Source organism: Mauremys mutica, chromosome 2, assembly GCF_020497125.1.
Source record: "Mauremys mutica isolate MM-2020 ecotype Southern chromosome 2, ASM2049712v1, whole genome shotgun sequence".
NCBI lineage: Eukaryota > Metazoa > Chordata > Testudines > Geoemydidae > Mauremys > Mauremys mutica.
In genome coordinates, this window is record NC_059073.1 from 139,186,409 (window position 1) to 139,213,348 (window position 26,940).

At 39.8% G+C, this 26,940-nt stretch overlaps 1 protein-coding gene across 4 annotated transcripts in view; it reads left to right on the top strand.

The window, feature by feature from the left end:
- The window catches only part of PPP2R2A (protein phosphatase 2 regulatory subunit Balpha), an 81,315-nt gene that overhangs the window by 45,393 nt on the left and 8,982 nt on the right, over positions 1-26,940 (top strand). For all 4 annotated transcript variants that reach the window (XM_045004700.1, XM_045004701.1, XM_045004702.1 and 1 more), the window contains 5 exons: positions 8,963-9,060; positions 22,817-22,982; positions 24,200-24,312; positions 24,723-24,900; positions 26,021-26,185. In XM_045004700.1, coding sequence (XP_044860635.1) covers positions 8,963-9,060; positions 22,817-22,982; positions 24,200-24,312; positions 24,723-24,900; positions 26,021-26,185 — 720 coding nt within the window. The remainder of the gene's footprint in view (positions 1-8,962; positions 9,061-22,816; positions 22,983-24,199; positions 24,313-24,722; positions 24,901-26,020; positions 26,186-26,940) is intronic.

A 26,940-nucleotide genomic window follows, 5' to 3' on the forward strand; every position in this document is an offset into this window, starting at 1 on the left:
TGGGATTTTAAAGTCTAATATATCCCACCCAGCTGGGGTTAGTGAAGAACACTGCACAGAAATTTGGTGTTTCATCTTTAAAGTGATATACAACATGTATATCTAACCCCAGTAGTCCTATAGTCAATGTTATATAGCTCAGGTGAACTGGAAAAAGGTAAACAGTGATGTGACAAAGGTTAGAGGAAACAAAATAGTCTAGGTTAGCTATGACTGAAAAGGACTGTGGGGAGCTTCAGAGGGGCCTAACAAAGTTATTTATTTGGGCACCACAGTGACTGATGAAATTTAGTGTTGAAATTTGTGAGGTGATGCATTTGTTGCTGGGTTCTAATATTAATTAACCACTCAGGGTGAGGGCAGGGGGTGGAGAGGGCCAGACAACTCAATGTAAATTTCTGCAGTGGGTGTCAAAAAATAAATAAGCAAAATGTTAAGCTGTATAAAGAAACCAATACTGAAAATATTATAATGCTATGATATAATGCAATGGTATGCCTTTCCCTGGAATATTGTGTTGAGTTCTGGTAACACTGCCTCAGAGAGGATATAGCAGAAACAGGCAGTGAAATTGACTGTAGACATGAGAAAAGATGAGATGAGACAGACTGACCCCATTTAGTGTTGAGAAGATGCAAACAAGAGGAAGCATGATGGTAGTATACAGAATTGGGGTGTGGCTGTTTTCCCTTGTAACAAGAATAAGGCTACCTTACGTTAAACTGAAAGGTAACAAATCTAAATTGAAAGGAAATGCAATTTTAAATACTATATAACCTCTCAAGTTCACTGTCTCAAGATATAACTTGAGGCCTAGTAAGATTAATAAAAGAATTAGGTATTTGTATGGGTAATGACAACATTTTTATAAGGGTATAATCTCTCCCACTTTGGAATAAGCCTGTATGATAATGGTTAGAGGAAAAGCTTCACTATGGGCAAGTTATTTCATGTCTGTGCACTACCGATATTTTGGTCTCTTCTTCTGTAGCATCTGGTACTGCCACTATAAAACAGTGTATTGTAGATGAACCTTTGAGGTGAAATCCTAGCTCTAGAGAAGATGCTGGGAGACTTGAATAGTGACAGGATTTCATCCTGTTCTAATTCATTATGACAGTTTCTGTTCATACAAACAACAGACCTTCAAGCTGTTACTTGATTATTCTGTTTAGTCCCTTCTGTTGTCAGTATCATGGACCTGACTATAGAAAGTTCTGGCCCCAATAGTAATTTTTTATCCCTTTTGGAAGGAGGAAAAATGGGTAGAAAATGGAGTATGGGGAAGAAAGAAGGAAAAGATGATCTCTAAGATGAGGAGTCCCTTCATCAGTAAATAAAAAAGGTCCTAAGTTGGATGTAGAGTATTTTTCTCACCTGCTCTCTAGATTTCTCTTTTCAGATATAATGGCTTTTTATATATCTAGTGTAGAAATTAAATAGATACTTCCTGTCTGATTTGAAAAAAAAAAAACAATAAAAGTAACTGACAATCCCATGCCACATTAATAAGCAAGATAGATCAGGTCACTTTTGTTTCCTTTTTAGATTTGGGAGAACTCTACTTAAACTGTGGTGGGACGAATGAGCAGGAAGTTTAGGTGCCCTGGAAGAGTCCTCCATTTATCCTCTCCATGACAACTGCTGCAGGGGACCAACCTGGTGATGTACGTTTGACTGTCCTTTGCTAAAAGACCTTTATCAGTTAGGAATCTATCAAACCTGCTTTTCACTTCTGCTCCAGGATTAGGCAGTGTGACAAAGTTCCTCTACCTTGGTGGGTACTGCGCTTATTGGCGGATTTTGGTAGCCTCAGAGATCTTCCTGTGTTGGATCAGGAGTTGGGAGATTTTGGGGGGAACCCAGGCCCACTCTCTACCCCGGGTTCCAGCCCAGGGCCCTGTGGACTGCAGCTGCCTAGAGTGCCTTCTGGAACAGCTACACAACAGCTACAATTCCCTGGGCTACTTCCCCATGGCCTCCTCCCAACACCTTCTGTATCCTCACCACAGGACCTTCCTCCTGATATCTGTTAACGCTTGTACTCCTCAGTCCTCCAGTAGCACAGCCTCTCAGCTCCTTGTACCTCTTGCTCCCAGCTCTTCTCATGTGCACCACAAACTGAAGTGAGCTCCTTTTTAAACCCAGGTGCCCTGATTAGCCTGTCTTAATTGATTCTAGCAGCTTCTTGATTGGCTGCAGGTGTTATAATCAGCCTGTCTGCCTTAATTGTTTCCAGAAAGTTCCTGATTGTTCTGGAACCTTCCTTGTTATCTTACCCAGGGAAAGGGGACCTACTTATCACTCTCCTGTAGCCTTCTGGCCTGACCCTGTCACAGCAGACAATTCTAGTTTATAAAAATATACCTGCAAGGAGTCTTGTGCTATTGTAGTTTAGGAGTTGCCTCTACTAGATTTTTTTTTTAATTTATTTATTTATTCAGATGTATGCATTGCAATTGTCTGCCCAGCTTTATTTGAACAGAACTCTGAAAACCTATTGTAAATATATTACAAGCCTAACTACGTACCTAAATTGACTGCATCCATTATTTTGCAGTTATATTTACAAAGCACTAAGCATATTAATAGTGGAATTAGGTTATTCTTCCTATATTACATTTCATATGAATAAGAAATTGAAAATAATTTAGTGAATAAGCAATTTTTTTCTAAACATCATTACAGTACAAGAGCTGTAGTTTAGCATAACTATCTTTGATAAGGGCCCCCTAATAATCCTGTTTAGAACTTTTTTTACTGTATTAATTTAATATCCTAATTCAGGAGACGTGAATAAGATTAACAGTTTTTAAATTTAAATTTGAATTATAATCCATGTGGGGGAGGGGGTGTCTGTTGCTGAGTAAAACTGCTGTAACAGATCAAAATAGATATAAAAGAGTTGGAGTGGGGAAGGCTTTTTATGAAAATAACTTATTTTCTCAACTCTGCTGATTTGAAGTTTGATGACTTCCCATATCTAAGGTTGAGTAAGCAACCTTGTGGTTAATGCACTGGACTGGGGTTCAGGAGAATTGGCTTCAATTCCTGTGGGATTTTGGGCAAGTCACTTTGTTTTTCTGTGCTTCAGTTTTCCTGTCTATAAAACAGTGATTGTATTTCCTTACCTTAATGTGGTTGGGTGAGAATAAATTTACTAATACAAGTGCACAGCTACCATAGCAATGAGGGCCATGTATGAATCTAGGTAATATCTCTCCTGTTTTGCCTTCATCAGAATAGTGTCTTCCTCTTGCCTGCTCTTGATACTGCACCACTGTAATTAAATTCTTGGTCCCTTGAAATGTCAGAATACTGCTTCTTAGGCCATGTCTACACTCACTGGGGATCAGAGCACTCTCCAGTACTCCACCGAAGTGAGAGGAGTCAGGCAAGTTGACAGGAGAGTGTCTCCCATTGACACAGCACGGTATAGGCACTGCAGTAAGTTGACCTAAGCTACATCAACTAATGTAGCTGGAGTAGCGTAACTTAGGTCGACTTACCCCGGTAGTGTAGACAAGGCCTTAGTGTCAAAGAAATCTCAAGACACCTGGAGTTTAAAAAAAATAAAATAAAATACAGAGAATAAGTGCCCTCCTAAGACAGATGGATTGTGTATTCATTCTGTGACTTTCTCCAGGTCTGTCAGGAGATTGACGGAGTTAACTATATTCACTAAGGTGTATCAAATATGTGCAGTTTTAGGTGGCTGTTCTTTTTCATTATATCTCTTGTGACACTGTTGCTTCGGGGTGGAGGGGAGCATTCTGCAGTAAAATATAGAATGCAGTATATTTCTGAAAGTCTGTTGTGATGCAGACTTACTAGAGCATCAATATATTTGCTGCTTCTCCCTCATAGATTTTCCTCCTGTGTACTGTTTGCCTATCATTTGCACGCTCCTGGGCAGTGGTGAAAGCAGCCCTGAGAGTTTCCAAGGCCTCCACCTAGAGACTGTAGCGAAAATAGCATACACAAAAGGAGGCAAGAGAAAGCAGCACGTTCTGTAGACGCTCTGTTTCTCATTGCAGCACTGAAGGACTAAAATAATCCTGCCTTGTAATTGTCACTGGGATTCTAGTTACCATTTGAAAGAAAAGACTAGCATTCATTTTATTTGGGAACAAGGGTGTTAACACAGATGAAAATACACAAGCGAATTAGTGCACTGCGGAAGATGAAATGCTTCCCCTGTCAATTCTCAAACACTATTAAATCCGCCCAGTCTAACACCAGTGCTTTGATGTCCGCCTCTTTCTTTGACCAAGGTATGGGAATACAGTATTCTTAACGGTGAGTTATTTGATTTAAAATGCTTGATTAGTTGCTTTGCTTTCAGTACTTATTTTATATAAATGTGCAGCTCAGCACTATTTTCAGGCTAATAATAGGAAAGCCTTTTTTTGATTACTTGTATAGGATACATGTGTTTTGACCTTTGAGAATGAATAGCTCAAGCTTGCCTTATAAGAGACAGGTTCCTTAGATTCATTTTTACTTTTTTTTTTTAAAATACGAGTTTTACAGACTTAAAGGAGTTGCTAATTTTCTGTTGTGATTGCAAATAAAGAACTTTCTTTTTTTAATTTAAAACTAAATTGATCCAAGCCCTTTAAAATATCTGTTTTCTGGATACTAGAAAAATAAAACACAAGTAGATGCAGCATTCAGAGTTTGAATGTCTTGTCACCTTCAGAAGAGCATGCTGTCTTTTCTTGGAGGGGGTTGGGATGCTAGCGCTGAAACTTCTTTCACTGGTGGAGGTTCATGCAGCTGATTCTGTAAACAAAACAGGAACTGTGTCGCTCACACAATACACACAAACCCGTAAGGTACTAGGAACAGAAAGTAAGGTGAGAGGTAATATTTAGACTGGGAGACCTCTTACAGGCTACTGGATGCATTTAGGAGGTGATTTCTAGGCTTAAAATTATAAATGTGTACAAAACGTAAAACTGTGGTGAAAAACAGGTAGTTGGTTTACCTTCATGAGCAAAGACCGTAAGAAGCTTCTCTGAATGTATTTCAGACAAATTATGTTCAAGGAAAATAGTTGAATCAACAAACCTCAGAAAATTCAGTTACAATCCCTTAACTTAGAATTTCCTGTCTTCTGTTGCTGTATATCACGATTGTAAGGCTTTCAACGTGTGGTCTTTATCCTTTCCTTTTTTTTGAATGGCAGTTCTGCAAAATAACTTGTCATGAAATGCATCAAATGTGAATTAATTGACCTGACTTACTGTTCTGATCATTCCTATAAACACACATTCAGGCTTGCAAAAATCTGCATTTTGGCATGAATATGTAATATTTTAAAAGCATGCTTTTTCCTGGCCAAGTAAGTACTGTGATAGCTTTTTACCCATGTCCTCTGTGGTCAGGTTCTAAAGCCAATTTTTACCTTTCAAACTTGCAGGTGCCATTCCAGTTTATTAGCAAAATGGTCTCCTCAACACCATGGTTCGCTCAGTTGTCTGTGAAAATACTAGCAGCTCATTTTCCGGAATGCTTTTCAAACTATATTTCATTCTGTACATTTGTTAGTATTCAGTGTTTTCTGAAGCCACACAATATCCATTTTGACTTGGAATGAGGTGCCAAGGCTTTTATCTGATAAATATTTTCCTTTAATATTGCTTATTGGATCATATAGCTTTCTCAGACTTGCAAGTGCTTTACATTAACTAACCCTCAAAATAATCCTTTGCAGTAAGTATTATTTCCCTGTTTTACAGATGGGGTAATAGAGGTTTTTAAATTTTACTCACCCAAGACAACAGAGGGAGTCAGGATTTGAACTTGGGAATTCCTGGCTCCTACGTCTACTCATTATTATTTATTTGTATTACTGTAGTGCTTGGAGCCCTAGTCATGGATCAGAATGCTAGGTGCTGTACAAACACAAAATAAAAAGACTGTCTCTGCCCCTTACAGTCTAACTTGTGAAGGGTGTACATTGAACATGCATACTACTGTTTATTTACATAAATATTCTGAAATCTTTTTTAAAAAATAATCTCTCATATCTGCATTAGTGAGAGGCAAATATCATTTTAGCCTGCAGTGAGTAGGAATGAATGGTATTGTTACTTTTAAAAGGGGGGAAACATCAATTTATGAAGGATAAACTTCTCTATTTTGTTAAGGGATTTAGAGCATAGTATTCCCCCTCTCTCCTCTCTCCCCCCCCCCCCCCCCCCCCCCCCCGTGTGGTGTGAATATTGGTGTATTTAGAAAGAAGCTTACATCACATCTACATATTTAAGTTTAGGATCATGTTAGTGAGAAATTTCATTATCTCTGTATTTTCAGTTCTCTAATATGCGGCAATGAACACTGCATATCACAGAGCAGAACTGAGCTGTGCATCTAACATACTCCCATACATGCCAGAAGTCTGACGTTGCATCTTTTTCCTTGATATTTGGGGATTTTGCAGCTCAGTTTGGCCTGCATGTTTAAGCTGTCTTGGCATTGCACAATTTTGAGACAGTAGTCTGTGCTTGTAATTGCTTTATATTGCAGTAAATAGAAAACAGGATATTTTGGTAATGCCCACAAAGGGCACCACCCATTTTTCTGGAATAACATCAGAATGATTTTTGCATAAGATCCACCTTAGACATTGGAAAAATGTCTCCCTTCAAAATCACAGAGAAAAGACGTGACATTTCCTGTCTTCCTTTAAATGAGAGGGGCTTGGTACTTCTGGTGTCTGCTTTCTGTTCTCATAACATGGATTCCTGACCTGCCTCTCTGCAGAAATCTTTGGAGTTAAGATATACTTGAAACGTTTTGCTCAGTAGCATTCAGTATGCAAGGTAGCTCCTCAGAGCTCCAAAACATAAAACAAGAAAACAGAAAAGATCAACAACTACTATAACAAAAAGTGTGCAGTGCATTATTCATCTCCATTACACAAGAATAAAGAAAAAAGATATTTTGTACTTTTTTCTGCTGGAAAGTCTTATATTTGTTGCTCCATGATTTAGGGGGAGGGATAGCTCAGTGGTTTGAGCATTGGCCTGCTAAACCCAGGGTTATGAGTTCAATCCTTGAGGGGGCCATTTAGGGATTTGGGACAAAAATCTATCTGAGGATTGGTCCTGCTTTGAGCAGGGGGTTGGACTAGATGACCTCCTGAGGTCCCTTCCAACCCTGATATTCTATATTCTAAATGGAAAGTGAAAATTAAATATTATGTACACCTCTACCTCAATATAACGCTGTCCTTGGGAGCCAAAAAATCTTATCGTGTTATAGGTGAAACCACATTATATCGACCTTGCTTTGATCCACCAGCATACGCAGCCCCTCGCCCCCAGAGCACTGCTTTACCATGTTATATCCGAATTTGTGTTATATTGGGGTAGAGGTGTATTTAAGATATTATTCCTGGAATAAACTGAAATATCTCTTCTAGTTAATGGAGAATGTACATATTGTGGTTTCATCGAAGGAAGTCTTTATAACCTGGTAAATCTATTTATTTCTACACTGAAGTGCAAGTTTTGATTTCCTCATGTATTCATTCTGTTGCTTCTGAAGAAAATAATCTGGGTTGGTTCATCTCCAGAATCCACCAGGAAAAATACATACTTTTGCTGGATATTTTTTTTTCTCTGTATCCTTGCTGACACTATGTGTATAGTGTATTATGTATTTAAAAACTAACTAGAATGAAAATGCTTTGGCAGTTGATTGAGTTGGATCGGGGTGGTAAGTTTAAAGGTTAAACTTGAAACATTTTAAATTCTGAATGTTTTAGATTAATTTTTAATTTAATAGCATGTTATGTGTAGGATTCAGGAAGCCTAAAGGAATCCTTGCACAACATTCAAAATAATTTATGCTTAGTTTTAATTTCTGCAGAGGAAAGATATAACTCAGATGAAAACAAACATGCGTGTATTTGTACGTGTGCTAGGAATTTATATACATTGGTGGGTATGGGCTTAATTTTCACCCTATGGTCGACATTTGACATTGCCTCTCTTGCAAGACCAGTTTATTTACATATTGTAGGCTAAATTCAATTCTTAAAGGGATGATTGGCAGAGATGAGTACTCAGTATATAGAATTACAAAACTTGCCCAATTTATATAGCGCTCTCGAAGGGGGAAAAAAACTTTAGTAAATAATTTTAGCAGGTAAAAACCCAATGTGAATCTGATGAGGAAGTAATCTGAGAACAGTAATTCCTCTACTTTTTTTTTTTTTTAATTAAATAAAGACCGCCATCTGAACTTAAGATCTTAACTTGAGTGTAGTTGTTCTGGTTCTGTTTCCTTGCATTCCTCAGATGCTGATGTTTGAGCATGTCCACTCTAGTAAAACAATTCTGCCTAAAGCTTTCCAGTGTGTACATACAGTCCTGAAAAGACAAGCTTTGAGATCAGTATCGGTAATGGGCATGTGTCCACCAGTTCTGCTGTTAAAAATGAATGTTAGAGGTCTAGGTGAAATTAGCATAATATATATGCAGATATCAGTTTACCAGAAACACTTGAAAACCAATTCCTGCTTCATATATGGCATGGCCAGAGATTAGGGCTGTTTCTCAGTTTTAGTAATAGATGACCAACGACTCCTGAAACAGACAGTGAGTATGACTGAATCCGGAACTATGATCTTTCTAACTCAATGAATGTGGAATGATTTTGAGATACTTAGCTTAAAATATTTTTGCTATTCTGCACCTCTTTACAAAACCAAACCAAAACCCCACTATTACCAGCCTTTTTCTGTCTGAGAAAACAATTTTGGACATTTTCCCTGTTGTGAGCATTTTATTCAGAGAATAAGACTGATTTAGACTAAAATGAGCCTTTGTCAAGCTGTCAGGAAAGATTTTCTGTTTGTGCTCCTTAACTATTTATAATTTTCTTGACTTTTTGAATAGAAGTTTAAAACAAATGCTGACTCGTGGCTTTTTTGTTCTTGGTTATGCAGCGGATATAATTTCTACGGTAGAATTTAACCATTCTGGAGAATTACTAGCAACAGGAGACAAAGGAGGTAGAGTTGTCATCTTTCAACAGGAGCAGGAGGTGAGTGTTAACTGTTTAAAATAAGTCATGTATTAAAACTCTTCCCCTATCTCCAAGTGACCTTAGGAGTGAGGTGTATACTTGTATGAGAAATTATGCAGTTGTATTATAAATATCTGATCATTCTAAGGTGCTGGGAGAATAAACAGTGAAACTCAAAAGCCATTAACAAAAGAACTGTCAAAATTGATTACATTATTAGGATCTTTAAAAGTCTGGGCCTGTTTTTAATTTGTAGTCTAAACACAGTTTATAGTGCTAACAAAATTGGACTAAAAACCTTGGGGACCCCTTGAAGTGGTCACTTCAGATAGCATGCTGCCTTTTGGGGATGTTTCTTAATGCAGGTTTCAGTGTAGCTGTTGGGAAATGAGAACTGGCTTTAAGTGAGTATGTGGCCTAAGATGTCCCTTTCCACTCTAATATGTATCAGGCAAAAATTGGTCAAGGTTCTTCTGTCAGCATTGATTCTTTGCAGCTTGTTTTGGGGTGATTTAAGAGCAGATTTCTTTCTGCCAGCTAAAACTTATCATGTAAAGGTCTTAACATCAGAGGGGAAATGTCTCCTAAAACTAAACACAAAAGTTCCTTTTGCTGTGTTTTGAACTGAGTAAGTTTTCCTTCCTGACTACAATGATTTTGCTCATGTCTAAAGATAACCGCTTATTTTAAGCATAATATTGCGTTTAATATCCTTTTATTCAGATTGGAATCTGTGGGTAGCTTACAAAATGCACCTATGACATAAAGTTCTTGCTTTAAAATGCAAGTTATTGCATATATACATTGATTTATTTTGCACAGTAGTCTGTTAAATGCACTAAAAAATGAATGGGATTCCAAAACTATCTTTCTCTGAACATAGGAAGATGATTAAGGAAGTTCTGAGCTTGCTTTTGAGACACTTTTTGGTCTTTAGCAAGGCACTCAACCTCAGTTTCCCACTTGTAAAATGGGAATATTACTTTTAGGGGGAGTTTTGGAGAGTGAAGTGTTTTTGAGGATGGTAGTATTATCACTAATACATTGTATTGACTTTAGATGGAGAGGCGTAGAGGATGTTAATAAGATCTCTTGTCCCTTGGTACTGTGTCTAATTATCTTTACCTTAAATGAATTCCCGTGGCTTGTTGGCAGAACTTTGTGTCTGTGCCTGTTCTCATTATCCTTGAGTTGGCTGACAAGGCAGTTTCCTGTTAATAGAGTTGCCAACCCTCCAGGATTGTCCGGAAGTTTCCAGGAATTAAAGATGATTCTTTCATTAAAGATTATCTCATGTGATGAGACCTCCAGGAATATGTCCAACCAAAATTGGCAACCCTACCTGTTAACCAAATTTCCCTTTGATCAGACACTGCCCCAAAGTTAAATCTGCCACTGGCTCTTGTCCCTTTTAGCATAGCTCACAGATCTACATGGACTTTTTGTTGCTGAATGTGATGTAATCTCTCTGGCTTCTGACTTAACTCAGAGCTTAGTGGCATTTAAATATACAGTAGAACTATACACTGACTAAAGAGGCTCACTGGTACCGTAATTACTGAATTCTATGAATTGGAGTAACCACAATAAAACAACCATAGTGCATTGCTGTGAACTTCACTTATTTGGAAATTTGTATTTTATTTTTAAGACTTAACCATGTACTGTAATATACCCTGTAAAATAATGAAGTCATGCAGTTGAAATTTCACTGCCCTGGAGGCTTTTAAATCTTTGCTGAGAAGTGAGGAGACAGCCACTCTGTGCAGATTATAAAGTGTGCAGATTAGTGAGATCCTATTGTTGGTGAATAATTGCAAGGGTTGAAGACAAGTTCCTGTACATCAAGTATTTATTACAATCCTTGAACTCTATCCTTGTTCTGAATGATTTTCAAATGTGAGACAATCATAATACTTAGCCCTTCTATAGGGCCTTTCATCTGTGGCTCTCAGTGTGTTACAAACACTAATAAATTGATTCTGGCATTGCTCCTATGAGATACTTAAAACTAATAGCTATGGGGACTAGAGAACTTGTGTGGCAAGAATAGTATGCAATAGAAATTATACAAAGCACATAGGTGACTATTCCACCTGCCTCTTGAAGAGATGTAAAGCAGTTGAAAAGCATGTGAATGTCAGAGTTCTCGACTGATACACTAATTGTCTGAATTAAAGATGTAACTTTATATGCAGTATTGAATACATAGTGAGTTAAACATCAAATGACTGCCTATATGTAGTTAAGGAGGGATAAAAAATATGAGCATCTGGAAAAATGCCTTGAAATAATGCTGCCTATATGGATCAGTCTTTCCTATTCTGGAATGAATATATTCATATAATATGCGTGTGTAAATCCACTAGTAACAAGAGATGAAGACTTATGAACAATGTGTACATTACTGCCCTCCAAGTTAGATTTTTAATGTATACTATACCGTATTTAGTTGAGATGGGGTGTGTGTATATGGCTGTTGTCCCCCACAAAATCTATTTGTATCAGGTACAGAATGCTTTCCATCTCTTGCACCAGTGACTAATACTAGATAGCTGTGCCTTTCCTGTACTTAATTTAAAAACAAAACAAAAAAAAAAAACTTGCTGCCCTGATTTTCTTAGGTTGAAATTCTGACTTCATTTAAGCTCTCTGAATACTTCACAAGCTCTGAGCTATGGAAATGACTATCCAGTAGAACAGGCTTACTTCTATTCAACAAAATAATGTAGAATTTCTTGGCTTGAGCCTTTTGTTAATCTTTAAAGGGTAAAGCAGGTCCTTGCCAGTGTTGGCTTCTTTGGAAGTGTCTGCTTATGAAAGTCATTACATTCATATTAAAATAAGTAATCTTCATTTTTGTGTGTGGATATAAGTAGTAGAGAGGCGTATTAATCTACTTGACAAGCAAATCACTCTCTACTTTTTAGTTAACGGAAATTAGTAAATATCTTAATAGTTGTATTATTATATTCAGATGAGTAACATTTTGAGATGCAAATTTGAGGCAGCATTTTGAAATTCTTCCAGACCAGCTTCAAAGCTAGTGAGTAGCTCAGCTAATACTCAGTCAAAACCAGAGAGGAAGCTGCTCATTTAGAGGCATTTTGCATATAGACAAACAGTATGCTTTTGGAAGGACTTTAAGATTTGATCCCTCTGCCCCCACAGCATGTTTGTTAACTTCTGCACTGATGTTTGGCTCAGAATGTCACAGCATATTAAATTAGTGGCATTTTCAAGAGTGCCTTAATCAATTGGGAGCATAAATCCGATTAAAAGCCAATGTGACTCGTGCTCCTAAGTCACTTAGGCATGTTTGAAAATCCCACTCCGTATGTCTAGCCAGTTGAGATATGGAACTGATGGCAACCGTTTATCCATGTGATATTAATAATCAGTAGTTGCATAGTGCTTTTGTCTTCATAGCACTCCACAAACAATCCTCCCAGGATTCCGGTAGGGTACATATTCCCATTTTAAAGGTAGGGGAGCTGAGACAGAAAGTTTGATTTAGCAGAGGCTGCAGAGAGTCAGCATTGGAATTCGACCAATTGGAGTTGGCATTAGAGTTAGGCGGTGTCTGGGGCCCTAATCTATACTTGGACCATGCCTCTTCAGAGGGGTGTAACTAACTTATTTTATCTTGCCATAATTGTTACCATACCATTAGCCAAAACTACCTTACCTGTAAGGATTTTTTTTTTAAAGTTGCTAAACATTAAATATATTTTTTAATGACCTGTATGGTTGAGTTGTATAGCCCACAGGAAATAGGAAAAAAGGTTTCAGACTGGCTTGAGTGTCATAGAAGTAGGAGGAGTAAGAGTCCCTTTTGTTTCCCTGTCAATATGGGGTGGGTTTCCTAGAGGACACTTACTAGTGTTTATTCAGTCTGGTTGTAAAAGTCCTAAGCAATGAGAATTTCGCCACTTCTCTAAGGAGGTTGTTCTTCCACCACCTGCAACAACTTGCTTGCTTCCAGCCTGTGCAGAATTGAAACTTGTCTTAGGCAAATAAATCACTAGGGTCAGTTAGTGCCATCTAGTGGGGTTTATCTGACTTTAGTCAGGACAAGTAGCCTTATAGCAACTTTGTTTAGCTGCATTATGGTTTTAATGTAATGTAAAATGCAGGATGTCCTTACTATAATTTTCTGTTGGCTATACTGTAATTTGAAATCCACTACAAACTTATGCTTTTATGAATGTAGACATGCTAAATAAATAGCCTTTATACAGGTTAGTGTCCTAGAAACTTTAATTGTTGCCATCTAAAAGACTAAACAGATAGCAAATCTTGACTTTCCTAAGGAGGTGGTCTTTATAGTTGACTCTCTTATAGTTCTGTACCATAATCTATTAATGCAGAATATATTGCATAACTCATGAATCCTAGATCTGACACATTTGAATTTACTGATGTAGCATCTTAGCCGTAGACCATTGTGCATAATACTGTAAATATAAACATAAACACAAACTTTACATCAACACAACTTAGCAAAACAAATACAGATATTAAAAACCCAGGATTCGCCCTGTCCTAAAATCAGTTTCACCTTTTAAAATCACCATCCCTAAAACAGTATACAACAATAAGATTAAACAATAATTAGAAGTACATTATTTCATTTGGGTCAAAAGTAGCCTCTCGTTCACATGTTTAGTTCTTATTTTTGCAGCTGGCCAGGTAAATAGACAGTCCATATAACTGAAACATTTTCATTGCATAGCAAATATTCTGATTTCTAAGGTGATGATTCCTGGCACATAAAAGTTACTCTGTGATGCTAAGGGGCATCACAGAACAGCTAGTCCTTTAAAGCAGTGTAAGGATTTTGAAGTTCTTCATGGCTTCCCCAAAGACGTTTCCTTTACCCTTTCTCTTCAGGTTCAGGAAGCTTCCTTCCTACGTCAGCTTTTCTTCACTGCCAGCCCTAGCTGGGTCCCACTCATTTTTTGTCCACTTGAAATCGCCAGGACCAACCCACTAGGGGTTTTGCAATTTCTTGGCTACAAGTTTCCACCTTTGTGGTGAGACAAATTCTGTTGCAGCCTTGTGTGTTGCATCATTATGCTGCCTCAGAAGATAACATTGCCTCAGTTGTTTTATGGGCCACTGAAGTGGTGAAAATTCAGATGACTGAACTTGCAGGATATGGAACCTTTCCCTGTTTAAAAATCAGAACGGTCTTGGAGAGGTGGGGATGGGCAGCAACTTGTTAGTAGTCTAGCAATTCTGGTTACAAGTTAGGATCTGTTTAAGGAAGTGGAAGTCACTGAATACCTGATTTTAATGCTCAGCTGCTCTGAAAAACTCCCCTTAATTTCAGGTCAGAAATGCCAGTGAAGATCAGAGTCCAGTGTGACTGGCTAGGATATCCTCAGAGAGGTGTCAGAAAGGCAGGTGCAGCTGTTGGTCTTGTGTAGTTGAGTACCTTTCTGTGTGTTTATGCAGAGCTTCCTGTTTTCAGTACAAAGTGTTATTTGTTGACGGGTGTGTGTGCCTTAATTTGAACAGTTACTGGGTAAATATTTGCTTAAATTTTATGTGTATCAAGCCAGCGTATGCACCTTGGCTCCATGCCAGTTTTAGTTACACTAGAATACAAGGAGTAAACGTTTTGTGGTTAAGAAACTGGATTCTGACTCAGGAGATCTAGGTTCTTCTTCAAGTTACAGTGGTGTCAGCTATTAGCTTTCCAGCTACCGTGTAATTATTTGGTTTTTTTACCATTTTATTTTGTTTTGTTCTTTAGCTGTTTCTTGTATGTTTTAAGCATAAATGTGTGTTTTTGGAGTCCCCCCTCCAATTTTCTTTTTGCGGCCAGGGCCGCCTTCACACTCAGCCTTTATCTGCAGTCTCCGTGGCAACAGGGGATATGCCAAAGACACTGGGTTTCAAAGCCTGCCAGATCTGTTAATAGAGTTCTTGGCGACAGACATTCCAGTTGTCTCTGCTGCCTTGGAGAGTTTCACATCCCATCCAAGTGCAAGGCCTGCACTGGATTTAAGGCATCTCAGAAGCTGAGGGAAGACTGACTGAAGTTTCTCTGGATGGAGCATTCCTTGAAACAGGTGGGGTCCAATTCTCTATTTCCTCACCCCAAATGCATTGGCCTCTACCGCTCAGACTGCACTGGTGACTTCAGCCTGGGTAAGAAGAGACAATGTGGCAGCTTAGGAAACAACACATCTCAAAATGAAGAAACCCCATTCCCTGGAGACGGACTCCAAAAGGAGAGGAAAGTCATCTTTGAGGCCAGGGAAGAAGGAGGTATCTCCTCCCAGTATAGGTACTGCTAAGATTCCTGCAGGCCCTGGTACCGAGATACTGGTACCCATCAAAAATACTTCTGGTACGCCTCGCGCTGAGAAGTCTTCTAGCAAACTGCACCAAATGGTGCTGTCATTGGTACCAGCAGCAGAAGCCTCCAGACACAGGGACTCTCCTAATGGGCCTTCAACATATGCTTCCTGGTACCTTTCTCTTGAGACCACAGCCACAAGGAATGCATGGACCCTAATGAGGGACTATTTTCACCAGCCTGCATGGCAGACACCCCCAACTCCTTGTTAGTGAACACCCTCAATAAGAGGAATCAACAAGCTTGCTTCAAATCAACTGTCTCGGACAAAAGCACAAGCATGTTGGCCTCTGAAACCATAAGAGCTATTCATCAACTGCTCTCCGGTTTAGGATTATGAACTATCAGTCCTGATGGCAAAATATAATTTTCTATACTTTTCACATTTTATTGATGATTTGCCTCAAGCCCAAAGAGCAGTTTCAATCCCTCATTTCAGAAGGCCAGATGACTCTGAAAAACACCATAGCAGGCTCCATGAAAGTGCTTGCTCATGAACACCACGAGTGATCTTTAGCAGTTTAGTCTTTTAGAGCATATGTCAGCCTTTAGGCCTCCTGGAGATAGATCTCTTTGCAACGCTGTCCAATGTGATGCTCCATTGCTTGTACTTAAGGAGAGGTTATGGCCACAAATCTTCTACTTGTTCCCAAATCTACTTTGCCCCTTTCTCTGCAGGTGCATCTTTGCTGTCCGCTCACGGCGGCTCTCCTGACACGGATATCAGGCACCATGACCCACCCCAATATCTTTTCACCACACTTCCAGGTTTGACTCCTTAGTAGTTCTCGGAAGTAGAACTGGACTCTTTTCCTGAAGTTAAGACTGTTCCTGAGCAGTGGAAAACCTGCCTGCAAAAGTGGAAGTGTTTCCAAGCCTGGTGTGCCCATTGATCTATATCTTCTCACGGACATAATCAACTGCCTGATTCATTACAGAACACCAAAGTTTGTTACTCAGTTCCATTAGGGTCCTCTTAGCTGCCATTACAGTCTTTCACCCACCTGATGAATTTTTTTCTGTTTTTGCTCATCCTAGCGTAGCCTGGATTTTTAAATGTTTGTCTAACCTTTTCCTTCATGTCAATGAGCTAACTCAACCTTGGAATCTTTTCCTAGTTCTGAATGCCTTGAGTTATTCTCCATTTGAACCCATGGGCAGCTGTTCATTTCTTCATTTGTCTTCCAAGACTTCATAACCATAACTTCAGCCAGGTGAGTAGAAGAGCAAGGGGCACTCCTGGCTGTGACTTACTCTTAAACAACTTTCTACCATGACAGAGTGACCGTGCATCCCCATCCTCGCTTCATACTTCAGGTCTTCTCAGAATTCCACGTCAGTCAGGGCATTCGACTCCCAGTATTTTACCCCAAGGCTCACCCTGAGAGAAAAGGCTAGTCTTCATACTCTGGAAGTGAGAGGGGCTCCTGCCATCTACCTTGATAGAATAAGTCCCTCCAGGGCCTCTTCCAGACTCTTTATCTCCTTTTCTGAAAGGGTGAAGGGACAACCAATTTCTACTCAGAGACTGTCAAAGTGAGTTTCAAGATGCATCTTAGCTTATTACGAAGCATCTGGAGCACAGCCCCCACTTCGAGTGACTCTGCCTCTGCTAGGGCTCAGTCAACCTCAATAGTGCCCATAGGCACAAAACATTTTGAAGAACTCCAGCTACCCCACAGGTAAGTAATTTCTCCTTCAGTTCCCAGCTCTGCCACAGACTTCATATGTCGCCTTGGGCGAGTCATTTAACCTCCAAACACTGCCAACTTAAGTGCAAGAGTGTAATAAGAAAAGCCAAAGAGGAGTTTGAAGAACGGCTAGCCAAAAACTCCAAAGGTAATAACAAAATGTTTTTTAAGTACATAAGAAGCAGGAAGCCTGCTAAACAACCAGTGGGGTCCCTTGACGATGAAAATACAAAAGGAGCCCTTAAAGATGATAGTCATTGCGGAGAAACTAAATGGATTCTTTGCTTCAGTCTTCATGGCTGAGGATGTTAGGGAGATTCCCAAACCTGAGCTGGCTTTTGTAGGTGACAAATCTGAGGAACTGTCACAGATTGAAGTATCACTAGAGGAGGTTTTGGAATTAATTGATAAACTCAACATTAACAAGTCACCGGGACCAGATGGCATTCACCCAAGAGTTCTGAAAGAACTCAAATGTGAAGTTGCGGAACTATTAACTAAGGTTTGTAACCTGTCCTTTAAATTGGCTTCGGTACCCAATGACTGGAAGTTAGCTAATGTAACGCCAATATTTAAAAAGGGCTCTAGGCGTGATCCCGGCAATTACAGACCGGTAAGTCTAACGTCGGTACCGGGCAAATTAGTTGAAACAATAGTAAAGAATAAAATTGTCAGACACATAGAAAAACATAAACTCTTGAGCAATAGTCAACATGGTTTCTGTAAAGGGAAATCGTGTCTCACTAATCTATTAGAGTTCTTTGAAGGGGTCAACAAACATGTGGACAAGGGGGATCCGGTGGACATAGTGTACTTAGATTTCCAGAAAGCCTTTGACAAGGTCCCTGACCAAAGGCTCTTACGTAAATTAAGCTGTCATGGGATAAAAGGAAAGGTCCTTTCATGGATTGAGAACTGGTTAAAGGACAGGGAACAAAGGGTAGGAATTAATGGTAAATTCTCAGAATGGAGAGGGGTAACTAGTGGTGTTCCCCAAGGGTCAGTCCTAGGACCAATCCTATTCAATTTATTCATAAATGATCTGGAGAAAGGGGTAAATAGTGAGGTGGCAAAGTTTGCAGACGATACTAAACTACTCAAGATAGTTAAGACCAAAGCAGATTGTGAAGAACTTCAAAAAGATCTCACAAAACTAAGTGATTGGGCAACAAAATGGCAAATGAAATTTAATGTGGATAAATGTAAAGTAATGCACATTGGAAAAAATAACCCCAACTATACATACAACATGATGGGGGCTAATTTAGCTACAACGAGTCAGGAAAAAGATCTTGGAGTTATCGTGGATAGTTCTCTGAAGATGTCCACGCAGTGTGCAGAGGCGGTCAAAAAAGCAAACAGGATGATAGGAATCATTAAAAAGGGGATAGAGAATAAAACTGAGAATATATTATTGCCCTTATATAAATCTATGGTACGCCCACATCTCGAATACTGTGTACAGATGTGGTCTCCTCACCTCAAAAAAGATATTCTAGCACTAGAAAAGGTTCAGAAAAGAGCAACTAAAATGATTAGGGGTTTAGAGAGGGTCCCATATGAGGAAAGATTAAAGAGGCTAGGACTCTTCAGTTTGGAAAAGAGAAGACTAAGGGGGGATATGATAGAGGTATATAAAATCATGAGTGATGTTGAGAAAGTGGATAAGGAAAAGTTATTTACTTATTCCCATAATACAAGAACTAGGGGTCACCAAATGAAATTAATAGGCAGCAGGTTTAAAACAAATAAAAGGAAGTTCTTCTTCACGCAGTGCACAGTCAACTTGTGGAACTCCTTACCTGAGGAGGTTGTGAAGGCTAGGACTATAACAATGTTTAAAAGGGGACTGAATAAATTCGTGGTGGCTAAGTCCGTAAATGGCTATTAGCCAGGATGGGTAAGAATGGTGTCCCTAGCCTCTGTTCGTCAGAGGATGGAGATGGATGGCAGGAGAGAGATCACTTGATCATTGCCTGTTAGGTTCACTCCCTCAGGGGCACCTGGCATTGGCCACTGTCAGTAGACAGATACTGGGCTAGATGGACCTTGGTCTGACCCGGTACGGCCTTTCTTATGTTCTTATGTTATGTTCTCCATTTTTTCCCCCCGTCTGTAGAATGCAGATATTTCCTACTTCACATGAACATTCTGGAGATTAATTCATTTGTGTTCAGAAATCACACTCTGGTGATGGGGACCATAGAAATATGTCAGTGGTGAAGAGCAGAAAACCTACCCTCAAAATAGAGCTTTGGGAGTAGATATGTTGACTACTTTCCTGAGATTTCAGGGAATGAGTTCAGAAAAATGGATGCCCTAATAATACGCCAGAATTTATTTTGTAACTACTTGTGTGTGACCTTGGCAGGGGCTGTTTTATAAATAAGGTTATTTACACAGGAGCATTTTTATATACCTTAGATTCATATAGCACCTTTCATCAGAAAGCATTCCAGAGTTCTTTTATAACCTGTAGAGAGCATCACTGAAATGAGATTCCTCTGTATAGTTACATAAGCATGTGTAACTTCATCCACCACTGACATGTTACCATCTCTGAGTTGGAATGTGGCAGCTGTTCAACAGTATAAAGCAAACAGTGTTACATAAGATAGGACAGGAAATGAATATTGTATCCAAATGAAACTGCACGAGGAACTCATGAAGGTGGACTGTAATTATCTTAGTTGGAATTTGACTTAGGGGGACTGGGGTTTATTCCTCTTAGTTTTTTATGTTTAGTTCTATGACATCCTAAATGACTCAAAGGACCTTTTGCTTTTCATCCTAAAGATGGTGTCTCCTACATTATAGAACCCTCTAGCCCTGTATATTTTTTTATTAATCGACAAAACAAGTGTGTGTCAATCTGAATCATTGAGTTTAATATTGACTTGAAGTAGAGAAAACCACTGAATCATGACCAGCACATCCTTCAGCACAATAGCTTTACCTTGAAAGTCTCCCATTCAGTGTACTGACTGCTTGACCCTGCTTAACTTGTTAGGCATGATTGAAACACAACAGCAAGTTCCTTCCTCTTTCTAGGATGGGAGGCCAAAATAATTGTTGGGTGTTAAATAGTGTGATTTCTAAGGCAGCTTTCTTCTCCTTGCTTCTGGCTTACTCTACAACATGATAAATTCTAATAACTACTCATCTTCATTAAAATGTAAGGATGTGGTACAAGACAAAAGGATTTGAACATAAGAATGGCCATACTGGGTCAGGCCAAAGGTCTATCAAGCCCAGTATCCTATCCTGTCCTCTGACAGTGGCCAATGGCAGGTGCCCCAAAGGGAATGAACAGACAGGTTATCAAGTGATCCATGCCCTGTCACCCAATCCCAGAAAATGTAATGCGTTTGGGGCCAACAATGATCATACCAGGTAATAACTTTGGGGTGAGGCAGAGGGGCACAATCGTGGATGAATGGACCTGAGTCATATGTAAAGGGAGGAACAAGTTTCACAACCCAGAGCTCGTCACAGCAAAGGCATGATTCACCTGTCAACCTAAGATGGTGATGGTGGGATTGCAAGAACCTAGGTGGGATATGAAAGCACTCAAGATTTGAAGCTAGAAGTGTGCTCAGCTATGGACTGTTTTAAAAACCACTTCCTTCCTGGTTGCTCTTCACATAAGAGGAGGTCAAGTTCCTCCAGAGTGAGTGTGGCTTTAAGGAATCACTACATAAAACACAGCTTTTTAGCAGGGAGAGCAGCAGCCTGTGTAAGATTTGAGGCTTCCTGTCATTCCAGGCAGTTCTCCCATCCATCCAGGGTGCCCTCAGAGCATAGGCTGTCAATCATAACTGTGCTTTTAATATTAAAGTTATGCTGGCTAAAGGTGATACAGTAGAATGGGGTGGCCATCCTGTGACTCCAGAGCCACCTGCGGCTCTTCAAAAGTTAATATGCGGCTCCTTGTACAGGCACAGACTCCGGGACTGGAGCTACAGGCGCCAACTTTCCAATGTGCTTGGGGGTGCTCACTGCTCAACCTCTGGCTCTGCCACAGGCCCTACCCCCACTTCATGCCCCCTCCCCTGAGCCTGCAGTGCCCTCGCTCCTCCCCCTCTCCCTGCCCCCAGAGACTCCTGCATGCCACGAAACAGCTGATTGGGAGGGAGGGGGAGGCGCTGATCGGCGGGGCTACCGGTAGGTGGGCAGGGGAGTTGATGGGGGCTGCTGACGTATTACTGTGGCTCTTGGGCAAAGTACATTGGTAAATTCTGGCTCCTTCTCCGGCTCAGGTTGGCTACTCCTGCAGTCAAACCTCAGTTTGGAACACTTCAGGACTGGAGGTTGTTTGTAACTCCGAACAAAACGTTATGGTTGTTCTTTCCAAAGTTTACAATTGAACATTGACTTAATACAGCTTTGAAACTTTACTATACAGAAGAAGAATGCTGTTTACCCCTCCCCCCCTTTTTTTTTTAAAAGTAGTTTAACACTGTACTGGACTGTATTTGCATTATTTTTTTGTTTTGTTTTGTCACTGCTGCTGCCTGATTGCATACTTTTTTCAAATGAGGTGTCTGGTTGACTGGTCAGTTCGTTAACTCTCTTGTTTGTAACTTTGAGATTTCACTGTAGAAGCTGTGACTTCTCTTTTTTCCAGTGTAGCTTCCCAAAAGTAAGGAAAAAGGGTTTCTAAGAAAACAGGAACTAAGACTGTTCAGGGGTGGAAGAGCTGATTTATATATACACCTCTACCCCGATATAACACTGTCCTCGGGAGTCAAAAAATTCTTACCGTGTTATAGGCAAAACCACGTTATATCGAATGTGCTTTGATCCGCCGGAGTGCACAGCCCCGCCCCAGCAGAGCACTGCTTTACTGCGTTATATCCAAATTCGTGTTATATTGGGTCGTGTTATATCAGGGTAGAGGTGTATGTCTATCTGGCTTGCACTGTGGTTGCATTTGGGATTCTCACCACTTGAGCAGCAGGTCAGTCTTCCCCAGAGTAGATTAACCCAATGTGCAGCAGAGAGAGTCTTCGGGAAACTTTGGGGACTATACTCCCTTGGAAACTACATATTCTGTGGGGTGGATGAGACACTCCTAACACAATTTTAGTAAGTTTTTTTTTTTTTTTTTTAACTTTAAAGGTTTCTTAGCTCTGAGGGCTGGTTATTTGCAAAGTTAGAAGATTCAAAGTTCAGCTGTTTTGAGTTATTTACAGAGGGCAAGTGACTCTGTTGTAAACTGTGCACAAGTAGCTTAGAGGACTGAAGGATTTTTTCTGAAAGTTTAAACATTGTGATCACATTGAAACAAAGTATGGAAAGTGACAGCCCAAAAAGAAAACTGAGAAAGTTGAGTGAGTGAAAAGAGGAGATTGGTTAAAAATGAAGTGGCTGTGCAACTATACTGTCTTTATGCTGCATCAAAAGCAACAAAACGTACTTAGCACTTCTGTGGTGCTGAAACTTTACCCAAACCCTTATGAAATGGTTGAGCCCTGTTGCATCCATTTTGTAGAATTGGAAAAACGAGGCACAGGGAAGTTGCAGCCTGTCAGAGGCTATACAACAAGACTGGCAAAGGCAGGCATAGTCCTGGCTACCAGTCTCCTGTTTGAACCATTAGTTTACATGTGCATTCTGTGTAAACATCCCCCCCTACAATCTTAGTACACGTGCACTGCATATAAGCCGTAATCATGTAATTCTCGGAAACAAATATTTTCTCTCTTTTTAGAACAAAATCCAGTCTCTCAGCAGAGGGGAATACAATGTTTACAGTACTTTTCAAAGCCATGAACCAGAATTTGACTACTTGAAAAGTTTAGAAATTGAAGAAAAGATCAACAAAATTAGGTGGTTACCCCAGAAAAATGCTGCTCAGTTTTTATTGTCTACAAACGGTAAGTTTTCTTTTATTGTACACAGTAAGCTTGAAAGCAGAATACAGCTCTGTAGAATGAATCTCAAATTCTCTGCTCCTCTTTCTGCCCTTACTTACAGCATACTTACCTTTGACTAGCATCTTAAGATTCAAAGGCCAGTCCTTTACTCAGTAAAATCTGTTCTGAGTCGAGCAGTGGCCAATAGCTTGATGCTACAGAGGATGGGGAAGAAAACCCCTATATTTGTGAAATGCTATACGTTTGGAGGAAAAATTCTTCCGGATACTGTTTTGATCAGTTTATTCCACAAATCATGAGTTTTTATAATATTTAGATGTTTAATGCCATCTGCAATCTACACAATGCAATAAATGGATAATTTGTGCTTGGTTTAATTGTATCTGGGTATCTAAAAGAGTTTACATGTAAACTTGTTTACTATTAGCATGGATTTGTTAATCTGAAGGTTTTTCAGATCTGATTGTCTTTTTTTAAACTAAATGTCAGTCTAAGGCAGTGGTCCCCAACCTTTTTCGTCTGGCACCACGGAGGACAGTGGTGGCGGACAAGCATCCGCCGAAATGCTGCAGAAATTTGTCAGTGGCAAGCAGCGTCATCCAGAGGTGTCGGCCAGTACGCAAGCGCACTTAGACTCCCTGGTGGGCGCCATGGCCCCCACGGGCACCACGTTGGGGACCCCTGGTCTAAGGGCTTGGCTATACACGGGTTGTACTGCTTTAACTATACTGCTTTACTTAAAGCAGTACAATCCCCCCTAGTGTGAACAGTTATACTGGCATAAAGATGCTCTCTACCAATTTTGCTCTTCCTGTACCGGAAGGGCAATAAACTATATTGGCATAAGGCACCTTTATAGTGACAGAACTGCATCTACATGGGGGCTTGTAGTGGTTTAATGGTTTTGCTTTAAAAAAAAAAAAATCAACCAAAATACTGGTACAAAAACTTTGTGTAGACCAGGTTGCAAGTGCATTTTAACTTTCCCAGTTCATTTCAACCTAATTGTAAGTTGAGGCAACAGTCACATCCAACAAAATATGCATCTCCATTAGCTTTTAGAGTTTTTGTGGTGTTTATATATGTAGATAGATAATCCTGACAGGCTCACTTGAAAAATGAATACTGAAATGATCCAAAAATACCAGTTGTGAAAAGAAAGCGGCCTCATGCTTGAACTTTCATTTGAATTTGGACAACTCATTAATTTGTTGCAGATAAAACAATAAAGTTATGGAAAATAAGTGAAAGGGACAAAAGACCGGAGGGCTATAACTTGAAGGAAGAAGATGGGCGGTATAGGGACCCTTCTACAGTTACAACACTACGGGTGAGTAGCTCCTCTATCTAGTGGGAGAGTCCTCAGAGTCACCATCTGAGGGTAAGTGAGTATTTAGCCTCATTTAATAGATCGGGATCTAAGGCAGAGGCAGTTTGATTGACTTTCTCAAGGTCCCATATATAAGTCTGTGGCTCAGCTGGCAATAGAAGTCAGAACTCCTGACTCCATGTGCCAGTCATTCTCTGCAAGACCATCCTTTGTATAGTGATATTAACCATGAGCTTCCTATGGTGTCCCACATATTGTACACCAGCTGTTCCTTGCCTGCTATGCACAGGACATTGATTTCTGAAGTGGCTTCTGGGTCAGGCTGGTGGAGGTGCATTGGATGGGTGGCTGTCAGTACACATTTATATTACATGCACACCTTATATTTTGTGTTTTCTTGTATTTTTCAGGTGCCAGTATTCAGACCCATGGATCTTATGGTTGAAGCCAGTCCACGAAGAATATTTGCAAATGCTCACACGTATCACATCAACTCTATCTCCATCAATAGTGATTATGAAACATACCTATCTGCAGATGACTTGCGGATTAATCTGTGGCACCTAGAAATTACAGACAGAAGTTTTAGTATCTTTTTATCGGAGAAAGACTTTTTGCCATAACCAAAGTTGTTAGATTTCTCTTTTCCCTTGAAGTGTTGTATGCTTAAGACATCTTCCATTTCTTAGTTATTTTTCAGTTGCAATTGCAGAGAATATTGCTACTGGCATGCCAATACCCGAGGATCCTTTTTAGGCAACATAAGGCAAAGCGGAGTTATGATTAATGTTCGTTGTTTTCCTGGCAAAAAATTAGGGCAAAATCATGGCATTGGTTATTAGAAAGGAGGAAAAGGTAAAGCTCCAGGAACACAAGAGGAGCAGGGCTGGAAAGAGAACGATTTGACAGTATTTGTCTTTTGAAACGAATCTTGAGCTACGTTATGGGTCCAATCTGCGAGAGAGGTACCATCGTCAGTCCTTCAAATTATTGGTCTGCCACAGAACTTCCCAGCCCCCTTCTCTCTCTCTCTCTCTCTCTCTTTCTGTGTTCCCCTGCCGCCCCACCACTCCACTTCTGCACACATGCGAAAAGGTTCTAGGTCTCTAGAATCACAGGAGTATATTCAGCCACTACTGTACGGGGAGCAGGAGCTAGAGCAGTGGGCAAATAAGGAGTCTGAGTTTTTGAGGAAAAAAACACAACAGGAAATCACAAAATCCATGACTCCTATGACAATCAGCCTTGGTTATGTTGCAGCATTTGGTGAAATTAGACGCAGGCCAGCTGATGCTCTAGAGAGCGAAACTGAACAACTGATGTAGTGCAAAATCATTTTTTTAGAATGTTGGATTTTAATTATTTTAAGCTTATAAAATATATTGGTGATTGTTGCTTACTAGATTATAGAAAAAATTTAAAATGACGGCATGTTTATATTTCAGGACTGGTTTTATAGACAATTAAAAGAAGACTGTTTCCATTTTTCGAGTAGATAAATAACCCCCAGAGGGAGCCTGTGGCAGAGTCCTGTCTCCCAGTTCCCTGCTGCCACACTGCTACCTTCCTCTTTTGATTGTTTTATGTTTGTCTGTTTTAGATACCCATTTATTGGTGATTGGAGAGGCTTTGTGGAATAAATGTATAAAGCTGTATAAGTGTGTTCTGAAAATTTGTAGAGAGAATTCCTTAATAAAACGCTTTCTAGATATTGTAGATATTAAGCCTGCCAACATGGAAGAGCTGACAGAGGTGATAACAGCTGCAGAGTTCCATCCTAACAGCTGTAATACATTTGTATACAGCAGTAGTAAAGGAACAATTCGTCTGTGTGACATGAGAGCATCGGCACTCTGTGACAGACATTCAAAATGTGAGTTCTACTTCGTTATTGATTTCCTTTTCCCCCACCCCCGTTTTTTAAAGCATTCAGCATTTCAGTACTAGAGAAAGCTATGGGCTTATCTACACTTGAAATGCTGCAGCTGAGCCACTGTAGATGCTACCTATGCTGAGGGGAGGGGTTCTCTCATCAGCAAAGGTAATTCACCTCCCTGAGAAGTGGTAGCTTGGGTCAACAGAAGAATTCTTCTGTTAACCCCGTGTAGACAGTGCTAGGTCAAGTTGGCTTAACTACGCTGCTTGGGGTGTGGATATTTCAGACCCAGGAGTGATGTAGTTAAGCCAACTTAATTTTCTAGTGTAGACAGTGCTATGTGTAGTGTCTAAGCATCAAGTACTGTAAACTGAGGCTTTTGTCAATAAATTTCTAACACACCTCACTGAGTGTGTATAATGAATTTCCTTAGTATGGGGGAAAAGAGGAAAAAAACAACAACAAAATCTTAGTGGGATGTTGGGTTTATCTCCTTGCTTGAGTGAAAACAGTAACTTAATGTTACTGCAACTTAAAAAATTAATGCCAGAGGACTGGTTAATTGAGAGGATTGGAAACAGCTTAATGCAGCCTTTAACTTTTAAATTACTGGTTCAGTTCAAACTCAGGTCTGTAGCTAATGCTCAAGACTTGCAAATGAGTACACCCTCCAAAAGTTAGATTCCTCCCTCTGTCTTGGATTTTTTTTTTTATTGTGACCAATTTATAGAAAGCAATATGTATAGTGATTT